Source organism: Protopterus annectens, chromosome 8.part0 (assembly GCF_019279795.1).
Source record: "Protopterus annectens isolate FY-2018-M chromosome 8.part0, PAN1.0, whole genome shotgun sequence".
In the NCBI taxonomy this organism is placed as follows: Eukaryota; Metazoa; Chordata; order Ceratodontiformes; family Protopteridae; genus Protopterus; species Protopterus annectens.
The window spans coordinates 612,539,634-612,560,378 of NC_056741.1; the positions used below are offsets into that span (position 1 = coordinate 612,539,634).

Below are 20,745 nucleotides of genomic sequence, written 5' to 3' on the forward strand. Positions count from 1 at the left end.
TAAGGGATGCAGCATTTAGTAATTACCTCTATCCATTAGTGGCATGAGGGGAAATCCTGGAGTACATTTTCTATTATCCGTCCTTAGATCCAAGTGGCATTTGAATATGGATGGATGAGCTTTGCTTTATTTTTATGGATAGTCTGTTCCGGAACAGTGGTAGCCTCTGTGATATATATCCATCTCTTCACAACATTCAGTTTAGATACCCGGACTGAGTATTTCTGATACCATTTGACTTGCTGATGTTCAGTAGGTCCATCTGTATTATGTCAGAGGATGCTTTGTATGCCAGACATGTCACCTCTAAGCACTCTGTAGGATACTGAGTATAGTAATAAATCTTTGAGGTGGTCCATGCAAGACCTGTTGTTTAGGACTTTGTATCCTTTTACTAAGGTATCTCTGAAGGTATTCCAGTTGTTGCATGGGGTTGGATAGATACATGCTAAAGTGGGCATTATACAAAATGATTGACATAATGCGAGCTTTGTAAAGGGGGACAACAACATCTCTAGATCTAGTTACAATCAATTTGTTTATAAGCTGTGCAATATAGAAAGGCTTTCTTATGACTGGGCACATGTTGGTCAAAAGTTAGGTCACTGTACACACAAGTTCCCAAATGCCAAACAATTGGATCCATTCTCAGAGGGCATTGTCATGATTTTGACACCAGTTATTATTTGGGCCAAACCTTCCTGCATGATGGTTAAGTCATTTGGGGATTCAATAACGTCTCCTATCATGCAGTCATCTCAAACTTAGCTGGCCAAAGCTCTTTGGTATTTCCTTTTACTTTTGAGATGTATATGCCAAACAGAAAAAATCTCAGCACCGAACCCTGGGGGACTCCATTGGTCTCTTCCCCTGTTTTGATGATCTGCATCCTGTGAGCCAAGTTGGCAATGCAGCTGGTGATAGAAGTGTTTGCTTCTACATTATTCATCTTTTGTACTACAACTGAGTAAGGGATTATGTCAAAAGGCTTGGCCAGGTCAAGGTAATGTGGTCTGAACTGTTTTTTACCTTCATCCATTGCTTTGGTAACGAGTAAAGCTTAAAATTTGCCCATGATTTTGAGCTTTTCACACTTTCCTGTGGGATGTTTTCAAACACATTGTAGGGCCATGCATACATGTATGCATTCCTTGATGCACCTTCCTGATTGTATTAAATTATATTCCTTGTATAATACAGCACCAGTTGGTAGAATGTGTTTTAAATCTGTAGTTTTGAACAGTATTCCAGTAAGCAGTGAAACAAAATGTATGAACCAATAATGACAAAATTAAACTACCCATTTTAAAAAATTTCAACCATGAAAGGCCACTCAAACTTCTCATAATCCACCAATATCAGTCGTCGTCTTCTTTCAATATCAGTAAATATGCAAACTGTCTGCAGAAGTAAGTCCTCTAAATAATTCCACATTTAAGGGATCTCTAACTAATGAAGAGGTTGCTGCTGGGAAACAACACTATATTTCATTGTTTCATCTAAAAATAAATTGGCTGTTGCCCTTGAAGAATAAATTGCCTATGTTATATTAAAAAAATGATCAGCTAATAATATTGCAACAGGGAATGGATGGCAAACTGATAACAGGTTCATGGTTACTAAGTAACTCCTCCAAAGGAGGACATTTGCAAGACTGTAGTATCCACTCCCTTTAAAATACAACATAGTACAGTATCAGCGATCTGCATACTGTGGGAGTAGAACCCAAAGCCTTCTGCATCAAAAGTAAGCTACTACCTGTTGTGCTAACAATGCAAACGGTCTTGGAATATGCAGCGCTAAACTTCTCTTCCCCTGAAGCTCTCAGCTCCTTGTAAAAAAATGTTAAGCCCAATTACTTACACACACACACACACACACACACACACACACACACACACACACAAAATATCACTTTGGAGCTACACACGAAATATTGCTTTGGAGCTAATGCATAAAATAAATGGAACTAGCACTAAACGGCCATCACTAACACTTTGGAGATGCGGCCCTTTTTGATATAAATCCATAGCATTGTACCTACAAACTCTAGCACATAAATTATTCCAAACATTAAACAACTTGAATACATCCTTTGTCAAAGCATTACACTTGTAATTATGTGCAAATGACCTCTAGAAACAGTCAACATCTTGGAATACTATGCAGTCTCAAGTGGTACCCAACGTCAGAGCCCATTCTAATGCCAAAATAACTGACTGTAAATGTTTTGAAACCTTGATGACAATTTGTAAATATCATTCTAAGCAATGCCTCAAATATTTCACCAACTTTCACACTGTTCTCACACCACCATGGGTACAGCCAGCAGTTCTTCGTACAGTAAACTCATGTACTGCTACTTCCTATGTTTTCTATTCTGTATATTTGAAGTACAGAATTAAAAATGCAATGTGTACACTAACATTACTACAGTCAAGTCTGTAACAATCTGTGTACCATTTTGTGATTTAGGCCAGTGGCAAAATGAGCTATCTAGCTACTGCATAAAATAAATGGAACTAGTACTAAACGGTCATCGCTATCACTTTGGAGCTACTGCATAAAATAAACGGAGCCAGAAATACCACTTCAGAGCTACTGCATAAAATAAATGGAACTAGCACTAAACGGCCATCGCTATCACTTCAGAGCTAGCTACTGTATAAAATAAACAGCTGTCACTAACTGGATAAGCGTAACAGAATGAAATATCACTGACTTACTCCAGAACTGGAGCCTTAGAAGTAAGCAAGTAAGCAGTTATCCACGGGGCTAACACTTGGGAGCCTTATCAGCAGGAAGTGCTTTCCGCACACTTTTGTGTGTGACGTGCGCATGAGTCCTCCTCCCCCTCGCCCTGTGGTTCCAGCGCCTATAGCTAAACTGCCCTATTCAGAACATTTCCATCATAAAGGTCTACTTCCACACACAACTGCATTTTAAATTTGTTTGAACATTTTTCCAGTAGGCAATGAAGCAAAATACATGCACCAATAATGACAGAACTGCCCTATTCAGAACATTTCTATGATAACAGCCTACTTCTACACACAATACATAAATACAGAATCACAGTAGTGTAAGCCATAGGCATGTTGCCCAGCTTCTTGAACATATTTTCAATTGGGGAGGGGGCAAAAGGCCAAAAACCAGGGACACATTTTAAACATTGCTTGTATAATTTTGGAAAGTTGCTTGCATAAAATGTTGATCACCATGCATTTCACTGCCAAGTCTTGGCCCCGGAACCCTGTGCACTACAGTCAGAGCAACATACCAGTTTCTTAAAAGGCAGGAAGATAAACTTAAATGGCTATCATATCATTCAGTGAATTTAGTTTTCACTTCTCACCATAGCTCTCAACCTCTTAGCACAAAAATACAGAACAAAGCCAATAATGGGGGAATACAGTCCCAATATAGGGACACATTTCAAATACTGATTTTATAACCTTAGAAAATTGCTAGAATAAAAGGTTTTGGTTTACCACTCCTGAAAACTAGAGGATCAGAACAAAAATGTGAGGCATAAATTCACAAGTGATGGTGGCTAGGGACTTTAGGCTCTTTTTACCTGTTTCCAAGGTACAGAGTGAGTACCTCTAGCCACCAGATGTATCATGGTGGGGGCATCTATACACACACACACACACACACACACACACACACACACACACACACTATAATGTTGTATGCTAATGAGTTAACAGTTTTATTAAGCTAATGGGCAGCATCTTTGGCCATTGTGATTTTTTTATGCTGACTACATAAAATGAAGTTGTATATTATCCTTGTTTTCTAATTATTTTTTCTGCCATAATCTAGCAGCACTACTCTGGTTATAATATCTCTTCCATCTCCAACTGCATACAGCTAAAAGCTACAATGTTAACTGTGCTTTCCTTTGTAGTATATGGAGTATGCAGATTATACCCTGAAAGTGGCAAACATGACTAGCCTGTTTTCACCTTTCTGATGTAAGCATAGTAAATTTTGCAGTACACAGAGGTTCACAATTATGGGGGAAAGACAGGCTTGTTAAGCATGTTTCTGATGTCCGAAAGATGTTTAAAAATCTTTTGTTAAACACTCCTCACCACTGTTAAGCTTTTGTTTCAACTAGAACATTAACAGTTGTCAGTGGCTACTACAGAAGAGCGATGAGAAACTGGTAACTACTTCATTCAGATGATTTTAAAAGTTTCACAAGACTGTTTTTAACAGCTTTGCACCTCTCTTTTATAGTGGCTGCTGTCTGTCTGGTGGTTGTAAGTGCTTTTGAAAGCTGTAACACACTTAGTGAGCCTAGCCTATTTTATCTAAATTATGTAGTGCACAGTGCAGAATTATGGTAAGGTCCCTTTGAACATAACCCAACTTTCTACTCATTCTCAACAGGGATGTCAAGGCTTACCTTAATAGCAAAGTTCGTGAGATTAATTTCTTGGCAGCTAACACATAAGCTGGTTATGACTGGAAACTGTTTGTAATCCTCTGTTAAGCACTTTTCAGCACCAGTACAGACATTGTACTGACAACGACACCTTTGAAAGATATAATCTACCACTCACAACTGCATACAGACAGACACATTCTCACGCACACACATACCACACACACTGTGTGCAGCTTACTCACTCATCTCCCAGTACAGACTCCATCCTAAGTGGCAGCTTCCGACTTCCGAACCGTCCGTTCCTGCTCGCAAAAGCCTGGAAATACGTGCGCCGCAAGCTGATGTCATCGGTGCGAAAAATGAAATAATGAGTAACAGTTGGGAGGTATGATCTGCAAAAGTGGGGGCCACCCCTCCCCCCTCACTCTATGGTTCCGGCGCCCATGGCTGTTGTGAGTACAACTGCAGTCTTAATTGGAATCTGGCTAACACCTTTGAAACTTCTTGTAGGCACTCTTACCCCCAACCCCACAGCCAAAGCTGGGACATGCTCAGAAAGCCAGACTGAAAATGTAAACAAAGGGCAGAATCAAAACAAAAAATCCATGGGAGTGTCCCTTTAAAGCAACAGTAAGGATAAGAGTAGAAGGTAACATCAGTGGCCTGTCTGTGAGGTAACAAGATTGACAACTGCATTATTATAAGAGCATTTGCTTGCAGACATATAAACAGCTGTGAGTAGCCAACATGAATTCTAATAAACAGAAAAGACAGTTTCTGGAATACTTAAGACTCCTGTATGTTAAGGATTTGATGCAAGCATTTTGTAACATTATTTACTGTGAAAGTGCTGTTCAGATGACCTGGGTAAGAAGAGGCATGAGGGAACACTTTTACTGGCACACCACATAGACAGTTCTGTGTGGTGTCTATTGTTATGCATAGGTGACTAACTGAACTTTGCAGAGCAGAAAATGTGATAACATGGCTTACTGAGGGAGGGAAAATGGGAGGAGTAATTTCAGAAGGAACTGAAGGACACAAAAGCAGCATCTCCCAAACAAAATACTTTCCTAGACCTATCTAAAGCATTTGACATGGTCCCACACAAACAACTCATCTCTGTCCTCAATAACCTATCCTTCTCTCAATCAGTCACCAACTGGCTTCAGAGTTATCTGTCTGTCCGCCAACAATTCGTTGTATGGCAGAATGACATATCTCTCCAACTACCTGTCTCCATAGGGGTTCCCCAAGGATCCATCTTGGACCCCTACTCTTCTCTGTTTTCACCAATAATCTAGCCTCTGCCACCAAACATGGCACCAATAATCTAGCCTCTGCCACCAAGCATGGCACACTCATACAATACGCAGATGACTCGACCATCATCTGCTCATCCCAGTCCCTACCCAAACTGCAAAAAGTCACACAGGAGGCCTTTTCCTCTGAAGCTTATTTATCTGCTGCCCAGTTAATACTCAACCCAAACAAAACTAAACTACTCCTCTTCCAACCCACCAAACATACTCAAAACAACTCTCACTTTAACATCACAGCAAAAGACAACACCACTATATACCCAGCTGAATACACCAAATTGCTAGGAGTGGAAATAGACCATAAACTAAAATTTGACATTCACATTTCCATGACCATAAAAAAAGTCCACAAAAAAACTAGGAGCATTATACAGAAATAAGCAACTTCTCACCAAAGCAGCAAAGATTTCAATAGCAAATTCCCACCTTATCTCCACCCTACTTTATGCCTCTCCAATATATACTAACCTAAGGCAATGGGATCTAAACAAGCTAGAGACCTGCTACAACAAAATCGCCAAATTCACCACAGGGGCATCCTACCGTAGTCACCACTGTCTCTCACTTGCTAAACTGGGCTGGCTTGAACTCCCTTCAATGGTATAAACTCTCACTCACCCACAAACTAGTAAACCATCCACTAAATGTCCCATCCCTCCAGAATCTACTCCAACCCTATCGCACCACCAGACCACTAAGATCCAGCAACAAAAATCACTTGCAGATCACTAAAGCCAATAACTCTGCTGGTGAAGCACTATTCTCTTGCGGCATAGCCAAATTATGGAACTCCCTTCCACCCACAATTATCTCCGTACCATCGCACCACCAGACCACTAAGATCCAGCAACAAAAATCACTTGCAGATCACTAAAGCCAATAACTCTGCTGGTGAAGCACTATTCTCTTGCGCCATAGCCAAATTATGGAACTCCCTTCCACCCACAATTATCTCCGTACCATCATGCACCCACTTCAAAACTTTACTAAAAGCGAACCTAAAAACATGCTGGCTATGCCCTTGCAACTCCCACTCTAATATCACCCACCCCATCAACTACCTTGATTATAGCAAGCTCAGATGCTCATAAGCCTAGTACTTGTTATACAGCAGGAACTTCTTATTGTAACATTTGTTAATGTCTGTTATGTACTTCGCAGATCAAGATTCTTGTGTACTGATGTACTATGTTCTTCATCTGTAAATATGTTTGTAATTAATTGCTATGTTAATCAAATTGTTAAGCGTTATGTAATCCAATGTAACTACTGTCTGTTTATTTTAACTGTGGAGCTTTTCTCCCCGGGCCTCCGCTGAAAATGGACCTATGTCCAGTCGGACACTCCCCACTCAACTAATATAAATAAATAAAAATAAATGTTATCTCTGCAATGAGTTGATATTTCCATATGCTTTTTTCACAGAATGTACAACGCATCAGTAGGAAAAACATTTGTAAGGGGCACTGCAGAACAATAAGTGTTACTAGTACAGAGGCTTCTCAAAATTGGAACTGCTTCTCTGTTCTTCCATTCTAAGTGAAGGGAACTAAGATGTGACAAGTCCAGCCATGGACATTATAATCTCAACAACTGTTGCATTATGAGGAAGATTTAGCTTTAAAAGAAAGCAAGCTCTGATCAGGATGTCTACCCCAGAAGGACCTTGAGGGTTACAAACACAAGTAAATTAGTAGCGACTACTGTTTTCTGACGTTCTGATGAACACAGGTTATCAGTATGTAGAAATTCAAGAAACGATAAAAACATTTTTATTTTTTCCTTATAGTGGTCCTTTAAGAAATGGGTAGTAGAAATTATTCAGGAGCTATTAGAGAAGATAGAATTTTTTTCTGAAAGTATAGGTAAGTAGTGGGACAAAATTTAAAGTGGAGTTTAAAAATAGGGTGGAAATAAAAGGAAGGGAGATATAGTTAAGTAAAAAGAATTATTCAGAGGGACTGACAAATGTGAAAGTATTGCAGAGTTGCAGGACTCTTGCAGAACAAGAAGAGGAGCAACTGCAGATGCTCAACAGAAAATAATGGATTACCTTGATAATATTCATGAGTTTAGAAAGATTGTTGTTAAGCAACTGTTTTTTGTTAACTCTAGAGCACAGAAACTTTTAGCACAACGATTCGGGCAACAGAAAATAGAAAGAGCTGCTGCCAAGCTTAAGGAGCCTCTATCAAGGAAGGTAACGAGATCCTGTAGAGGTTTTAGAATTTTTTTGGAAATTCTGTAGAAGTCTGTATAAAGCAGAGAAATATGGAAAGCAAGAAAAGTTACAAATGGAAATATTTATGGAATAATTAAATATGTCAAGGTTAGAGGTAGATGAGGCTCATTTACTAACAGTTAAGCTAGGAGGAGAGGAGATAAAATGGTGATGTATGCCCAATCGACAAGAAAGTTCCCCGGGGATAGATGGTATTCTTGAGGAAGTTTGGAAGCTAGGAGGGAAAAACTGCTAAAGATTTGGAAGGTTTTGTTTAACAGTATTTTAAGTGGAAGAAAGCAGTGATAGCAGTAAAGATCCATCAGATCTAGGTTCCTACAGGCCCATTTCAATACTAAATCATGATTTTATAGTGTTTATGTCTATAATGGCTAAAATAATTGCAAAGATGATGCCAGAATTGATAGATATAGATCGTGGTTTTGTGGAGGGGAGGCAAACATTTGATGACATTAACAGAACATTGATGATCCAGAGGGAAGTATAATTAAGAAAATACCACTGTTGTTGTTGGGTCGACGCATAGAAAGCATTTTACAGTGTAAGCTGGGACTTTATGAGCAGGGCAGTAGAAGCATTCACATTCCCTGATAAAATTATAAGGTTGATTAGGAGGATATGAGGGACTGGAGGTGAAAATTAAAGTCAGTGGGGTTTTCTCTGATAATTTCTGCTTGAGCAGAGGAGCCAGGCAGGGGTGTCCTCTTTTCCCCTTTGTTATTTGCATTATATTTAGAACCATTGGCAAAGAAAATAAGGAACTCAGAAATTCAAGGATATAACTGGTGTGGTAGTCAAGAAAAACTAGCTCTTTGTAGGTGGTATTATTTTATACCTGACAAAACCAGAAATAGCAATCTATGGAACATTTTGAGACAGTTTCATACATTTTCGGGATACAAAAGTAATGAGGGTAAAACAAAGGCAATAGTAGTGAATTATGTACTCACACACAGAGTGGTTCAGCAATATCCATATTTATTGGGACATGATAAAATGAAGTTGTGATGGCTGCCTCTTTACCCCTGGCCAGTAACCAGCGAGTCCCAATCCTCACCACTGACACATGTGAGAGGCGGTGAGTAAAGACAGGAATGGGTTTACACAGTACTTCAAATGCAGCTGTCTGCATCGAGCACAGTTTCCCCCAAGAGCACACAGGGAATACAGTATACTGGGACTGGACTGTCTGTTTCTCCAGATCCCAAACAAGACTCGCCTTGGAGCACTGTGTCCCAGTTCCAAGTATCTGACACACACACGGGAATGGCTGACCCAGATTCACCAGCTGTGTCCCCTCTCTTCTGACTACAAGGTAGATTGCTGCCACCAGCGAGGTACTCTAAGGCTCTTACAAAGTTTAACCAATTACACTGTTTCGAATTAATACTGCTGTAAATGGTAGAGTGTGACTGAAGCAGTAAGGGTTCTCAGAGTTGCCACATTGTCACTAAAATAAGCACAAGTACTCTGAAGATAAGTGTTCTCTAACAGACCAGCCACAATGAAAAGGTATAAAAATATTTAATAATGGATAATAAAATAGAAAACAGGAGAATACTTTAAGTAGTTACAATAAACAAGAGTTTTCAGTCAAAGGAAATATAAAAATAACACAGTTGGATAGAATCTTACAAATGCAGAAAAATAAATGATATAAAACTAATCTCACTGTACTTTTCCTAACTGAACTAAAGAGAAACTGACCCTAGTTAACTCGCTTAGTATCACAACCCAAGATGTACTGCTGAGATGCTTACTTTCCATAAGGCAAGATGAGATACTACACACTGACAGAACTGACTCAACTAACAACTTGAGTTGTGATAACTGACACAAATCTTTTATATTGGGTTCAAAAAAAAAAAAACACACACACTGTTTCTGTCACAGTTCCATCCTTCAGTTGGTTATAGAATGGCATTACATCTAGTCACCTGACTTTAGCACAGTTCACATTCAGAACTCTTAATATTCTGCTGCAGCATTTTTTTAACATAAGCAACTGTCACATATGTATTTTTAATACAAGCACATGTGCAAATCAGTGTGACAGTCAAATGACACGACTGTTTACAAAACTTCAGCCAGCCACACTGGCATATGCCACACATGCACTGTCCCACTTCTCCTGGCAGATCTGACAATACCTCACATCACAGAAGTATTTAGGAGTATGGATTAAACATGATTCAGGTGTGGCAGCTAAGAATACATGAGAAGAGACTAAACAAAAGATGATGCAAAAACTGAGAAATTGGAAGTTCTGTTATAGGGATATGGATAGTAAGATACTTTAGTTTTGTACACAGTTCAGGAGTATGTTTATCAGCCAGAGGAGAAGTTGTGGATAGCAATTAGTAAAGAGGTGAAGGATTTTATTTGGGAAGAGAAGATGGCAAGGAACAGGTGGGATACGCTGATTCTTCCAATAGAACAAGGCGGATTGGTATTACTCAATTTCAAGGGGTATTTCAGAGCTACCCAGTTAAGGGTCCTATACATAGCACAAGCAGAAATGTATAACTCAAAGTGGAAAGGGATGATGATGATGATGATGATGATGATGATGATGATGATGATGATGAAACTGGGGGAAGCTCAAGAAATAAGGAGAGTCTGGGATTTTGGATGCCTGTCTTTGAGAATAACAATTATCATACATAATATTATATTCATAAAGTCGCAGAAAATGTTCTATGAACTAAGCCAACACAGGAATGGAGAAAGAAGAATCTTCAGATGGGGATGACTGCAGTTAGGGATACTGACAATAGGCAAGAGGGGGTCTGGAATTTATTGGAGAAAACTGGGAAAGGAACCAAGGTATTGGGAGCAAATAACTAGAGAGTGAAGGTAGTAGAATGGGAAGACACCAAGAATTTATTTGGACTGCAGGTTAGAGATTGCCATCCCTATCGAGGATTAATATTGGAGTAGGCAAAGAGAAAAGGAGGGTCCTAAACAAAAGACCAGCACTAGTAGAGTTTGCCGTAGAATCTAGAGCAGAAGCTGCCATTAAAAATGAATAATTAGTAGAGCATATAAAATATTGCACGATAACTATAAAATATTGCATGATAACTATGAGTCGATCAGAGAAGGTTAGAAAGGATTGGGAAGAGAGACTGGATAAGCAATTCACAAATAAACAATGGGGGATATATGTATGTCTCCCAAATATGCAACAAAATGTCGAAGATTTAGAATTTTTGCTTGGAAATGTTTATATTGATGTTTTTATACCCCAAGTAGACTCCTTTGAATTTTTTCTCACATAGACAGCAAACGTTGGAGGTGTGATGGGGAGGAAAGAGGTAATTGAGAGCATGTTTTCTGGGAATGTAATGAGTTGGCAGAATTTAAAGATTATCTGAAGACCACTCTGGAGATGCTTGGTGAGCAAATTGATATAATTAGGTAAATGATTTTTCGGAGCTATGATACAGAATTGGAATTGCTTAGACATAAGGCCTTGCCGCTTCTAATTATGGTGGCTGCCAAAAAAGCAATTATTAGAAAATAAATGGAAATTAAAGTCTAAACCAACTGTACTAGAAGTAGTGAATATAGTAAAAGAGAGAGAGAAACTGGAATCAGGATCTTTAAAAAAGGGTAGGAGCAAATTACCTAGGAAAAAATGGGAATTGTGGGAACAATACATACAGAGAGGAATGAGGTTTAAAAGAAGGCAGGACCTGAATGAGCTGGTACTTGTGTATTATCGCAGCCAGATTTCCAACCTGACAGAATTTGTTACGTTTTTACGAAACTATGAATGTTAACCTGAAAAGGGTTGTGCATACTGTTAAGTACTATTCTGTGACATTGTTTATTGCATTGGAGGAGGAATAACGGCCAGATTCCTCTTTGTGAGTAGCGTCCTTACGTGACCTAAATTAATAAATGCAATCAAGATGCCTGCTGCTTCTCAGTCCTGTGAAGAAGGGCCTGTTTATTTCTTACATTTTTGTAAATGTGTACTATACAGCTTGGTTCCTAAACTTTGTAGACCAAAAGAAGTATGCAGAAAAGTGAATACATAAAAGTAATAAAGGGATGTTTACTACATTATGACTGTAAGTAATATAGACTACATTCAGTGAGTACAAGGACAAATGTAAATTAAAATATCACTGTATCCAAATACAAATCTGAAGTACTGAATCTCACCGTTGATTAGTAAAAAGCAAGAATACGTCCATGACACATCCCTACACATTACTATGAAGACTCCAACAGATGGTAAATAAGTTGGTAAACGAACAGTTTGTAAAACACAGAACTTGGAATTGTTTACATTTTACAAAGTACTGAAAGGCTTTAATAGCATTCGCATTGCAATGGTAAAAATAGTGTCCGCTGTAAAACACAGGATCAACCCAATACTCAGTTACATGAATACAGATTATCCGAAGTTGCCATACATTAACAACTTCAAGGAAGATGACATTGCACAACGAAGACTCTGAAGTAGCTGTGACATTTATTTTCTGTTAAAGTAAGTTACATTGGAAAGGTACGTCCCTGACTAGTAGTACATGTGACCGATATTCCTCTTCTGCACTCCTACAGAATGTGACAGACTAATAATTAGCAGTTTACACACCCATTTTAAGGTTAACACAAATACTTCAGGCCTAACATAACAAATTCTGGCAGGTTGGAAATCTGGTTGCGATATTGCATAAGTACCGAATGAGCTATATAATGTTTGACTGACCGTGATTGGGTAGATTATAAGCGATGTGTAATGTTTGCAACTAGGATTATGTCAGTATGGTTTGTGATGTAAAATGTTTACAGCTGGGATTATGTCCGTATGGGTTTCATTCATATAAATGTATAATTGCCTATGTAATAAGTGATAATTTATTGAATATGTTTTTAAGGAGTCATTTATGCCCCCCTCAAAATGGTAGGAAGACCTGTGAAGTTCTGACTGTGAACTGTTTTAGAAAACAGCTCAGCCAAGTAAAGCAATTTACTTTTTTCTTGACAGAATTCAGAATGTTGCACACATGCAGCAAGTTCCAAGAAACTGCAAAATGGGAAAGCTGACTTTTTTTTAAATAACTCGCATAGAATGATTTCTGACTTTTTGTTTTTACTTTTGGGGGCTGCAACCCAACAACCAGTACCACAGACTTCCTTGTGTAGTCTTGGGTTTGATTCCTTTAATTTCTCCTTGCTAATTTTGTGACTGAGCAAATCACTTAACTGGCCTCCACAAAAGGGATACGTGTATCTAGTGTGCTTTCCCAGTTGACCCATTAAAAATTAAAATCTTCTGCATGTTATTGGTTTCATACGTATTGCACATAGAGTTCTGTGTAGTAATAAATGACATAGACTAGATTTCTTCGGTGAGACCACCCTTCCTAGGGAGAACCAGATGAGTCTAATAGTGTTTACTTGAGTTATTTGTATTCAGTCTGTGTGAGGTAGGCCAAATTCAGAATTACATTAGTTGATGAGTATCTGTGTTTGAATGCAAATCAACACTAAAAGAATAATATAGCAGATACACACTTGAAATCAAAATTTATCTGTACAGAAATGTAGCATGCTTACTGGGAGTAATGTTTGTCTCCGTTTGTACTCTGCAAAAGATTCAAAGGACTTTTCTCTGTTTTGAGGGATGCTGATTATGGCAAGAGCCTGAGACACTTGTTGGAATAACAAAACTTTATCGGTTTATTTGCTTAATATACAGGTAAGGCTTCACCACTGCAAACTCCTTCTTCCAAATTAAACAAGCTTAACGAAGTCTAAACCCTAAAAATGCGAACTAACTACGTCAGTACATCCCTTGTTTGTATTGCAGTTCAGAAATGTCTGTTCTTTCGTAAGTACTGTATTAATAAATGTTTACTAACCACATAGTCTCCATTAATGAATTAACAGAATCTGTGTTTTTGATTGGTGTTCTTAACACTGTTGATAATTATGTTGTTTGCATTGTATACTGTTTATTATGAAGTCAGCTTTTTAGTATATTAAATAGTTTGTTAAAGTAAGTATTGACTTTTTTTATTTTTTTGGTGTTTGATGTGCATTTTTTCTAATTATATGGCATTATCTTTCAGAGTTGCATCACTGCACTGGTTCAGTCTCAACAGACATGTAAAGTGCATTTAAAATGGATTCACTTTTTAAGTAAAGTGTATACGGTATACGAATAATTACTTTATCATTTTGTGTATTTACAGATTATTGCGTATTAAGTATTGAATGAGTGTGGAGCAGAAAAGCCAGGCTACTGAAATGGTGCAGCCCGCTGGTAGTCTAGGAAATGATTATGACATGATAAATGGAGGATCGTCACTCAGTGGTCGACAGTCAGCAGCATTTCAGCTTCCTTTTGAGATAGCTAGCCATGAGGCTGTTCAGCATATCCTGAGAGAGAACCAGGACCTTAAAGGTAATTACAGTTTTAGAACATGATGAGTGCAGGTGTGTTCACCATGTGCTATAAAAACTAAATAACAGTAGAATAGTTAAAGACCTTGGTTTAAAAAAAAAAAGTTGATTGATCTTGCATTGAAATAAAAACTGCAAACTGTGCAGTCATTCACTATTAACGTTATATTTCATCGAACTAAATGATTGCCAGTTTCTGTAGCATTTACAGTAAAAGCTACACCAGCAAGAAGATGTACACCTTTATAAAAATGATTTGCGTTGAAATGAAAACTGCAGAAACAATTATTCTGTAGTTAACTGTATTTTCATGGATACGGAGTCCTTTTTTAGTGAGTTAAAACATTACCAGTAGTGTATCATTGGGATCCATTGTCTTATCAGGAATTCATCTAGCAATGTATTCCATTGAGACTTCTGCAACCTGAATACTTTAGGTTACCCCTAGAGTGAGGGGAATTCTTTTAGGTTTTCATACAGTGATGGTCCTTGAGGAGCATGTTCTCCTTTTGTTAAACATCTGTTAATGGAGAGAACATATGTGGCAGTAGGCTGTGTGAACATCATCACTGAGATAGCAGTCTGTTTCTTTTCTTTTTGCTGTTTTCTCTTAATTTAACTTTCTAGTTACCCGTTTAATCCATTTCAGGGTTGTGGAAAAGTTGGAGCCTATCCCATCATTTCCTGGTACAAGGCAGTTAAATTAATCACGTATGGGTTGCCTTTTCATTGTAGGACGAGCACATACACTCACATGTACCTACTCAGCTATGGGCAAGTTGGAGGAGTGCTAGTTCACCTTGAGCATGTCTGAGATGTGTTAAGAAACCAGAGTTTCCGGCAAAGCTCCACAAGGATGCATGGTGAATGTGTGGACTTGATTTGTATATATTTAGATGGCTAATCAAGACTGCTCAATGAATCTACACATTATCCTACCTACTAAAGAAGTTGCAGATGCTTTCAACAGAAGAATCAATTCAGTTACTTAAGAATTGCCTTGTACATGTCCAATGTATTTATAAATTGCTTTCCAGTTTGTGAACTTACATCCTGTTTAGCATGACTGTTCAGTCATCCAACAAATTTTTTTGTTAAAAATCCTATATTGTGTCTCTATTAAGGTGCACCGCTTGTGTCTTCCAGTTGTGCTGTTATATAAAAATAAAACTGTAACAAATATTAATAAGCATATGTGTGGATATTGTACTTGTATAGTGGGGGAGGGAGAAAGCAAGACTGCTGGATCTGTGATGTTTTCTTACATGCCATGGATTTGCTTTTGGGCCTACTGGACAGCAGGGTGCCCTGCTTGACTCTGTAAAGTATTTGTAAAAGAGTGATTTTACTGATGTGCAGCAACAGCAAAGGCAAAACTAGGTCATTGGATATTCAGTACAATGAGATGCCCAAAATGGGTTATTTTGTACGCAAACATTATTTTGCAGGACAAACCATTTTAACATTCATTGAAAAGGAATGAGTTTCCCTTAATTTCCAGAATAAAGGCCTACTGATGAACTGAGTTGTGTGCTTTGTCTTTGTGTTTATAGTAAGGTGTTTCAGTTAGAGGTTTTTTTTTTCTTGCCCAAGGTTTTAAGATTTATTTATTTATTTATTATTTATTTATTTTACATTTGTTGACTGGGATTGTCCGACTGAGCTGAAGAGCCCTTTTTCAGCGGAGGCCCGGGGAAAAAAGCTCAAACATATACAATTTTCATTATAAATTAGCATTAAACAGCAGTGTTACAGGATTATTACAAGGCATTAAGTAGCAATACAATGTTATACAGTGTCAAGAATCAGGAGTATAGCATAACTATTTCAAGATGTATAAAAAGAAATATGTCATTAAGATGAGTATAGTTTTTGGGGCAAGTGGTTACAGAAACCCAGTTTTTTCATGATGTAGTTCCATGAAGGCAAGACAATAACAATAGAATCTTTCTCTGAGGCAATTTGCTTAATAGATTTTAGAAGACAATAGAAAGAGTAGTCAAGGAAGATTAGAGAGAGCTAGTGGGAAGAGTGAGTTAAGGGCAGAAAGTAGATTAAGGTATGAGAAGTAGGGGATGTTTAAGGAGGGAGAGTGCAGTGGCAGGACTAGTGATTTTTAAAATGCTCTTTGGTGGCTGTCTTAAATTGTTTAGGATGTGTAAGGGTCCTGATTTCTAGTGGGAGCTTATTCCAGGCAATAGTGGGGGGTGATAGCTGCACATGTTGCATCCAAATTTAGACTTGGGTTTGTAGATTTGTAGTAGGTCTTGGTTAGAGCTTCGGAGAGGTCTGGAGGGAGAATAACGGGAGATGAGAGGGGATTGTGCTGGGCAGTAGGAAGGCTGGTATAGGATAGAATGGATGATCTGGAGCTGAGAGAGAAGAAGCTGGTCGGGTAAGTCTAGCCAGTTTAGGTGTTTAAGAGAGACAGTGATGGGATTTGTAGGTTTGTTGAGCAGCAAATCTAGCTACCTTGTTGTAGGTAGATTTGAGTTTGGTCAGGAGTGCTGAGTTAAGATTTGTGAGAATTTGAGAAATGTACATTAAACTGAGTAGAAGGTAGGTAAGAGAGAGAGTAATCTTGGCTTCAGAGGTAAGGAATTTACGGTAAAGGAGTCCTAGTTTTGAATGAGTCTTTTTTTGATACAGTTATTAACATGCAAGTTAAATTTAAGCTGACAGTCGATGGTTACACCTAAGAGCTTAGTATTGGATTCTACCTGAATGGGAGTGTATGGAGAAGGAGGGTTTAATATTGTTGAAGTTTTTAGGTAGGAAAAGTAACAGCTTTGTTTTTTTAGGGTTAAGGATGAGCTAGTTGTTGGAGAGCCATGTTTCAACTAAGTTAAAAGATGCCCGAGTAGCTGAGAAGAGCTTAGAGGGAGTGTTAGCTGTGATGATGACTGTAGAGTCATCTGCGTATTGCACTAAAGATGACTGAGGACAGGAGGTATAGAGCTGATTAGTAAAGATATTAAAAAGTAAAGGCCCTAGGATAGACCCTTGAGGTACACCCATTTTGACAGGGAGAGGAGGGGAGAGTGCAGAGTGCCATCTTTACTGATCAATCAGTGATGTAGCTGGAGAACCATGCAACAGTATCAAAGGAGAAGTTGAGGTTATGCAGTTTGTGCAGCAGAAGAGAGAGTGAGACAGTGTCAAAAGCTTTTGAGAGGTCCAAGAATAGGCAAGAAATAAGTTTATGGTCATCCATGGCTATAGAGACAGTGTTGAGGAAGGATAATAGAGCTGTAGTGGTGCTATGTTTGGGTCTGAAGCCGTGTTAAGTGGGTGTAAGCAGATTTTCCTGTATTAGATACTGCATAACTTGTTTATGAATACCTTTTTTTAGTATTTTAGAGAGAGGGGAGAGTTTAGCGATAGGTCTAATGTTGGAGATATCAGAGGAGTTACCTCCTTTGTGTATAGGTAGAGTGTAGCATTGTTTCCAGATGGAAGGGACTTAAGATTTAGAGAGAGAGCGATTCATTAGGATAGATACAGGGAGAGCAAGAGAGTCACCTGCTAATAGAACAGTGGAAGGAATATTGTCAGCTGATGCTGAGCATGGTTTTAATTTAGAGAGTAGAGTTTTGATGTAGCTAGTAGGTACATGTTTGAGAGAGAAGGTATTTGAGGAGATAGTATTAGGAGTATGTTCAGAAAAGTTGGAGATGTTAGTAGTAGAGGAGTTTGGGTTAGGGTTCAGTAGCTTAGATATTGAATTGATAAAATAGGTATTGAAGATAGTGGCAGTTTCTTCAGATGTCTTGTCTGGGCATGGATTGGGGGAGCTAAGGTTACCGGGATGTAATATTTGGTTAATAAAATTCCAGAATTTTTTAGGATTAGATTTTAGGACTTGGGAGGTTTGTTATAAAAGTCCTTTTTATCTTTGTGTTTTTTGTCAGATTTCTGAGTTCTTTATATTTTTGTAAGTCTGCAGAGAGCTTTGTTTGTGACCATTTTTTCCATAGTTTGTCTCTAGTTATCATAAGGGTACGAGTACTAAAGTCTCCTATTCTCCAGTCGGTACCACCCTCGATACATTCATCTCGGTCCATGATTAGCCTCTCCAATTTGGATGTGGATCATGTGGTGCAGAAGCTGCTACAGGCACCGGCGTTTGCTAAATTTTTATCTGCTCTGACCCAAGTGGTTTCGGACCCGAAGACTGTTATGCCATCGACTTCTTTTCCTCCTCCGAGCCGTACCGGTCTGTCGAAGATGGAGGAGTTGGACCTCATGATTGTGGAGCCTTCAGAGCCAACGCCTGCTCCAGTGCCATCGGTTCCGTTTACTCAGACTTCCTCGGTACCCATCATGGAGTCTAGGAGCCGACACTCTCCGGTTGGGTCCGGGGAGGATAGTCAGACTGACCTGTCGGTTCCGACTTTGCCTCTTGGGGCCTCGGCTCAGATGAGTTTGGCTTCTACCTCTGGTTCGGAGCCCACTGATGATCTTCGTGTTTCACTGTTGCAGTCATTACATTTGGGTTATCTGCTTGCAGGTAACCCTCAGTCGGCCTGATTAACAAAGTCTTGGGTCCTGCGTCGGTTGCTGTCCCTTCTTCCATGACGTCAGGTCGTACTATCTGTCTGGTTTTCTGGGAGCAGGAAGCAAGGAATCGGGATGAACCAGATTCTGAAAAAGCATCATCAACAATGTCTAGTACAGGAGGAATAGCTAAAGGCCTATGCTGAGGTAGGAGTAAGAAATCCCTATGCCTCTTTTCTGAGTCAGGGGTATAAAACATGTAGTCGACGCCATTACATCAGTCTTTCTTGCCATGCGGTGCCAAAAGCAGAAGCAGTTCGCAAGTGCTGGTCGGCCGACTCCTGAAATGTTTGTCGAGTTTCAGAACCAAAGTCTTCAACTAAAGCCAAGTACCCAGTTGGTGAAACTTTTTCTTGCTCCTTACCGATGTCAGTAAAAGTTAATAATTGCATTACTTGTGGAAAGCAAATACCTCATAAAGATTTTCATTTGTACTGTATTCTTTGACTAGGCCCTGACCACAACGTACCTTGCTGTCAGTTTTGTGCTTTATTTAATCTGCGCACTATCCGTCGTCGGTACATTTTTGCTTCTAAATATTTCGGTTATCGATTTAATTATCCAGAAGTGTCATCAGTTAGCCATCCGACTACCGGGATTCTGAAAAAGCACAAAGATAAAGACAGAGACAGGCTGCCAAGGTCCAAAACTGCTGACGACGCTTCTCCTAAGCTAGTCGCCAGTTCGCCGGTACTCAGTGAGGTGCTTTTGCAGCCCCTGATATCCACTACTTCTGATTCGCAGGCCTCTACTGAGACCCGTTCGGAGTCTGTTAAGCCGCGAGATGCTTCAACTATGGAACCCACGGATGTCTCTACCTTAGATGGGTCCGGAGCCGCTGTGCAGGCACCAGCTTCTGAGGGGGTGTATTCAGGCCTATGGACTTGCATATTAAACCCACGCCTCCTTCTTCTCTTAGGCCTAAATCTCGAACCATGTCTAAAAAACTGACACCCAAGCCACATGCTCAGGCCTCTATGCCCAAAAAACAAATGATAAGAATGGCTGAAAATCTAGTAACTCTAATCGGGGGTAGCCATCTCCCCCTTTCTAAGAGGCCTAGGATTGAAGTGGTTTATGAATCTTCTGACCAGGATTCTGTTTTTTTCTGATTCTTCTGATGATCTGGATTTGCCCTTGTCTACTTATGAGGATTCTGATGCAGAGGACTCCATTCCCTCTGCTTCACCTCCAAAGGATTTTTCTTTTGGGGGAAACCCTACATTCTCTAAGGGAGCATTTCTACTGGGAAAGCCAGGATTTTTCTGATTCAGAAAAGAGGCATAGGGGTTTCTTACTCCTACCTCAGCATAGGCCTTTAGCTATTCCTCCTGTACTAGACATTGTTGATGATGCTTTTTTGGAATCTAGTTCATCCCCTGATTCCTTGCTTCATGCTCCCAGAAAACCAGACAGATTGTACACGGTCCCCGAGTCACACAAGTTCCTTTTTAAAAATCCTATTGCGGATCCAGAGACTATTTCACAGGGACTATTTCAAGGGCATTAAGGCTTCTACTGCTAAAAATCCTACCCCTTCTGATAGAGACTCCAAGGTGCTGGATAGATGGGGTAAGAAGGTCTGCACTTCTGCAACCTTGGCCATTAGGGCTTTAAACTGCCAGTTTCATATCAGCAACATGTTATTGGATTGCTTAAACAGAAAATGATGTTGATTCCAGACTGTGTGAAAAATAAAGAATTACAGGATTTAATGCATTCTGCTGAACAAGTTGGAAAACATACTTTGCAATGTGGTTTGATTCATTAGAGGCCTCTTGCAGGGCCACTGTTACTGGGTC

General features: G+C 39.2%; 1 protein-coding gene across 1 annotated transcript in view; it reads left to right on the forward strand.

The window, feature by feature from the left end:
• LOC122808948 (NF-kappa-B essential modulator-like) overlaps window positions 1–20,745 on the forward strand; it is a gene marked incomplete in the record, with an annotated part of 2,932,895 nt that overhangs the window by 58,272 nt on the left and 2,853,878 nt on the right. Inside the window, 1 exon segment of the mRNA XM_044080106.1 lies at window positions 14,176–14,387. Within this exon segment, the coding sequence (XP_043936041.1) occupies window positions 14,198–14,387 (190 nt within the window).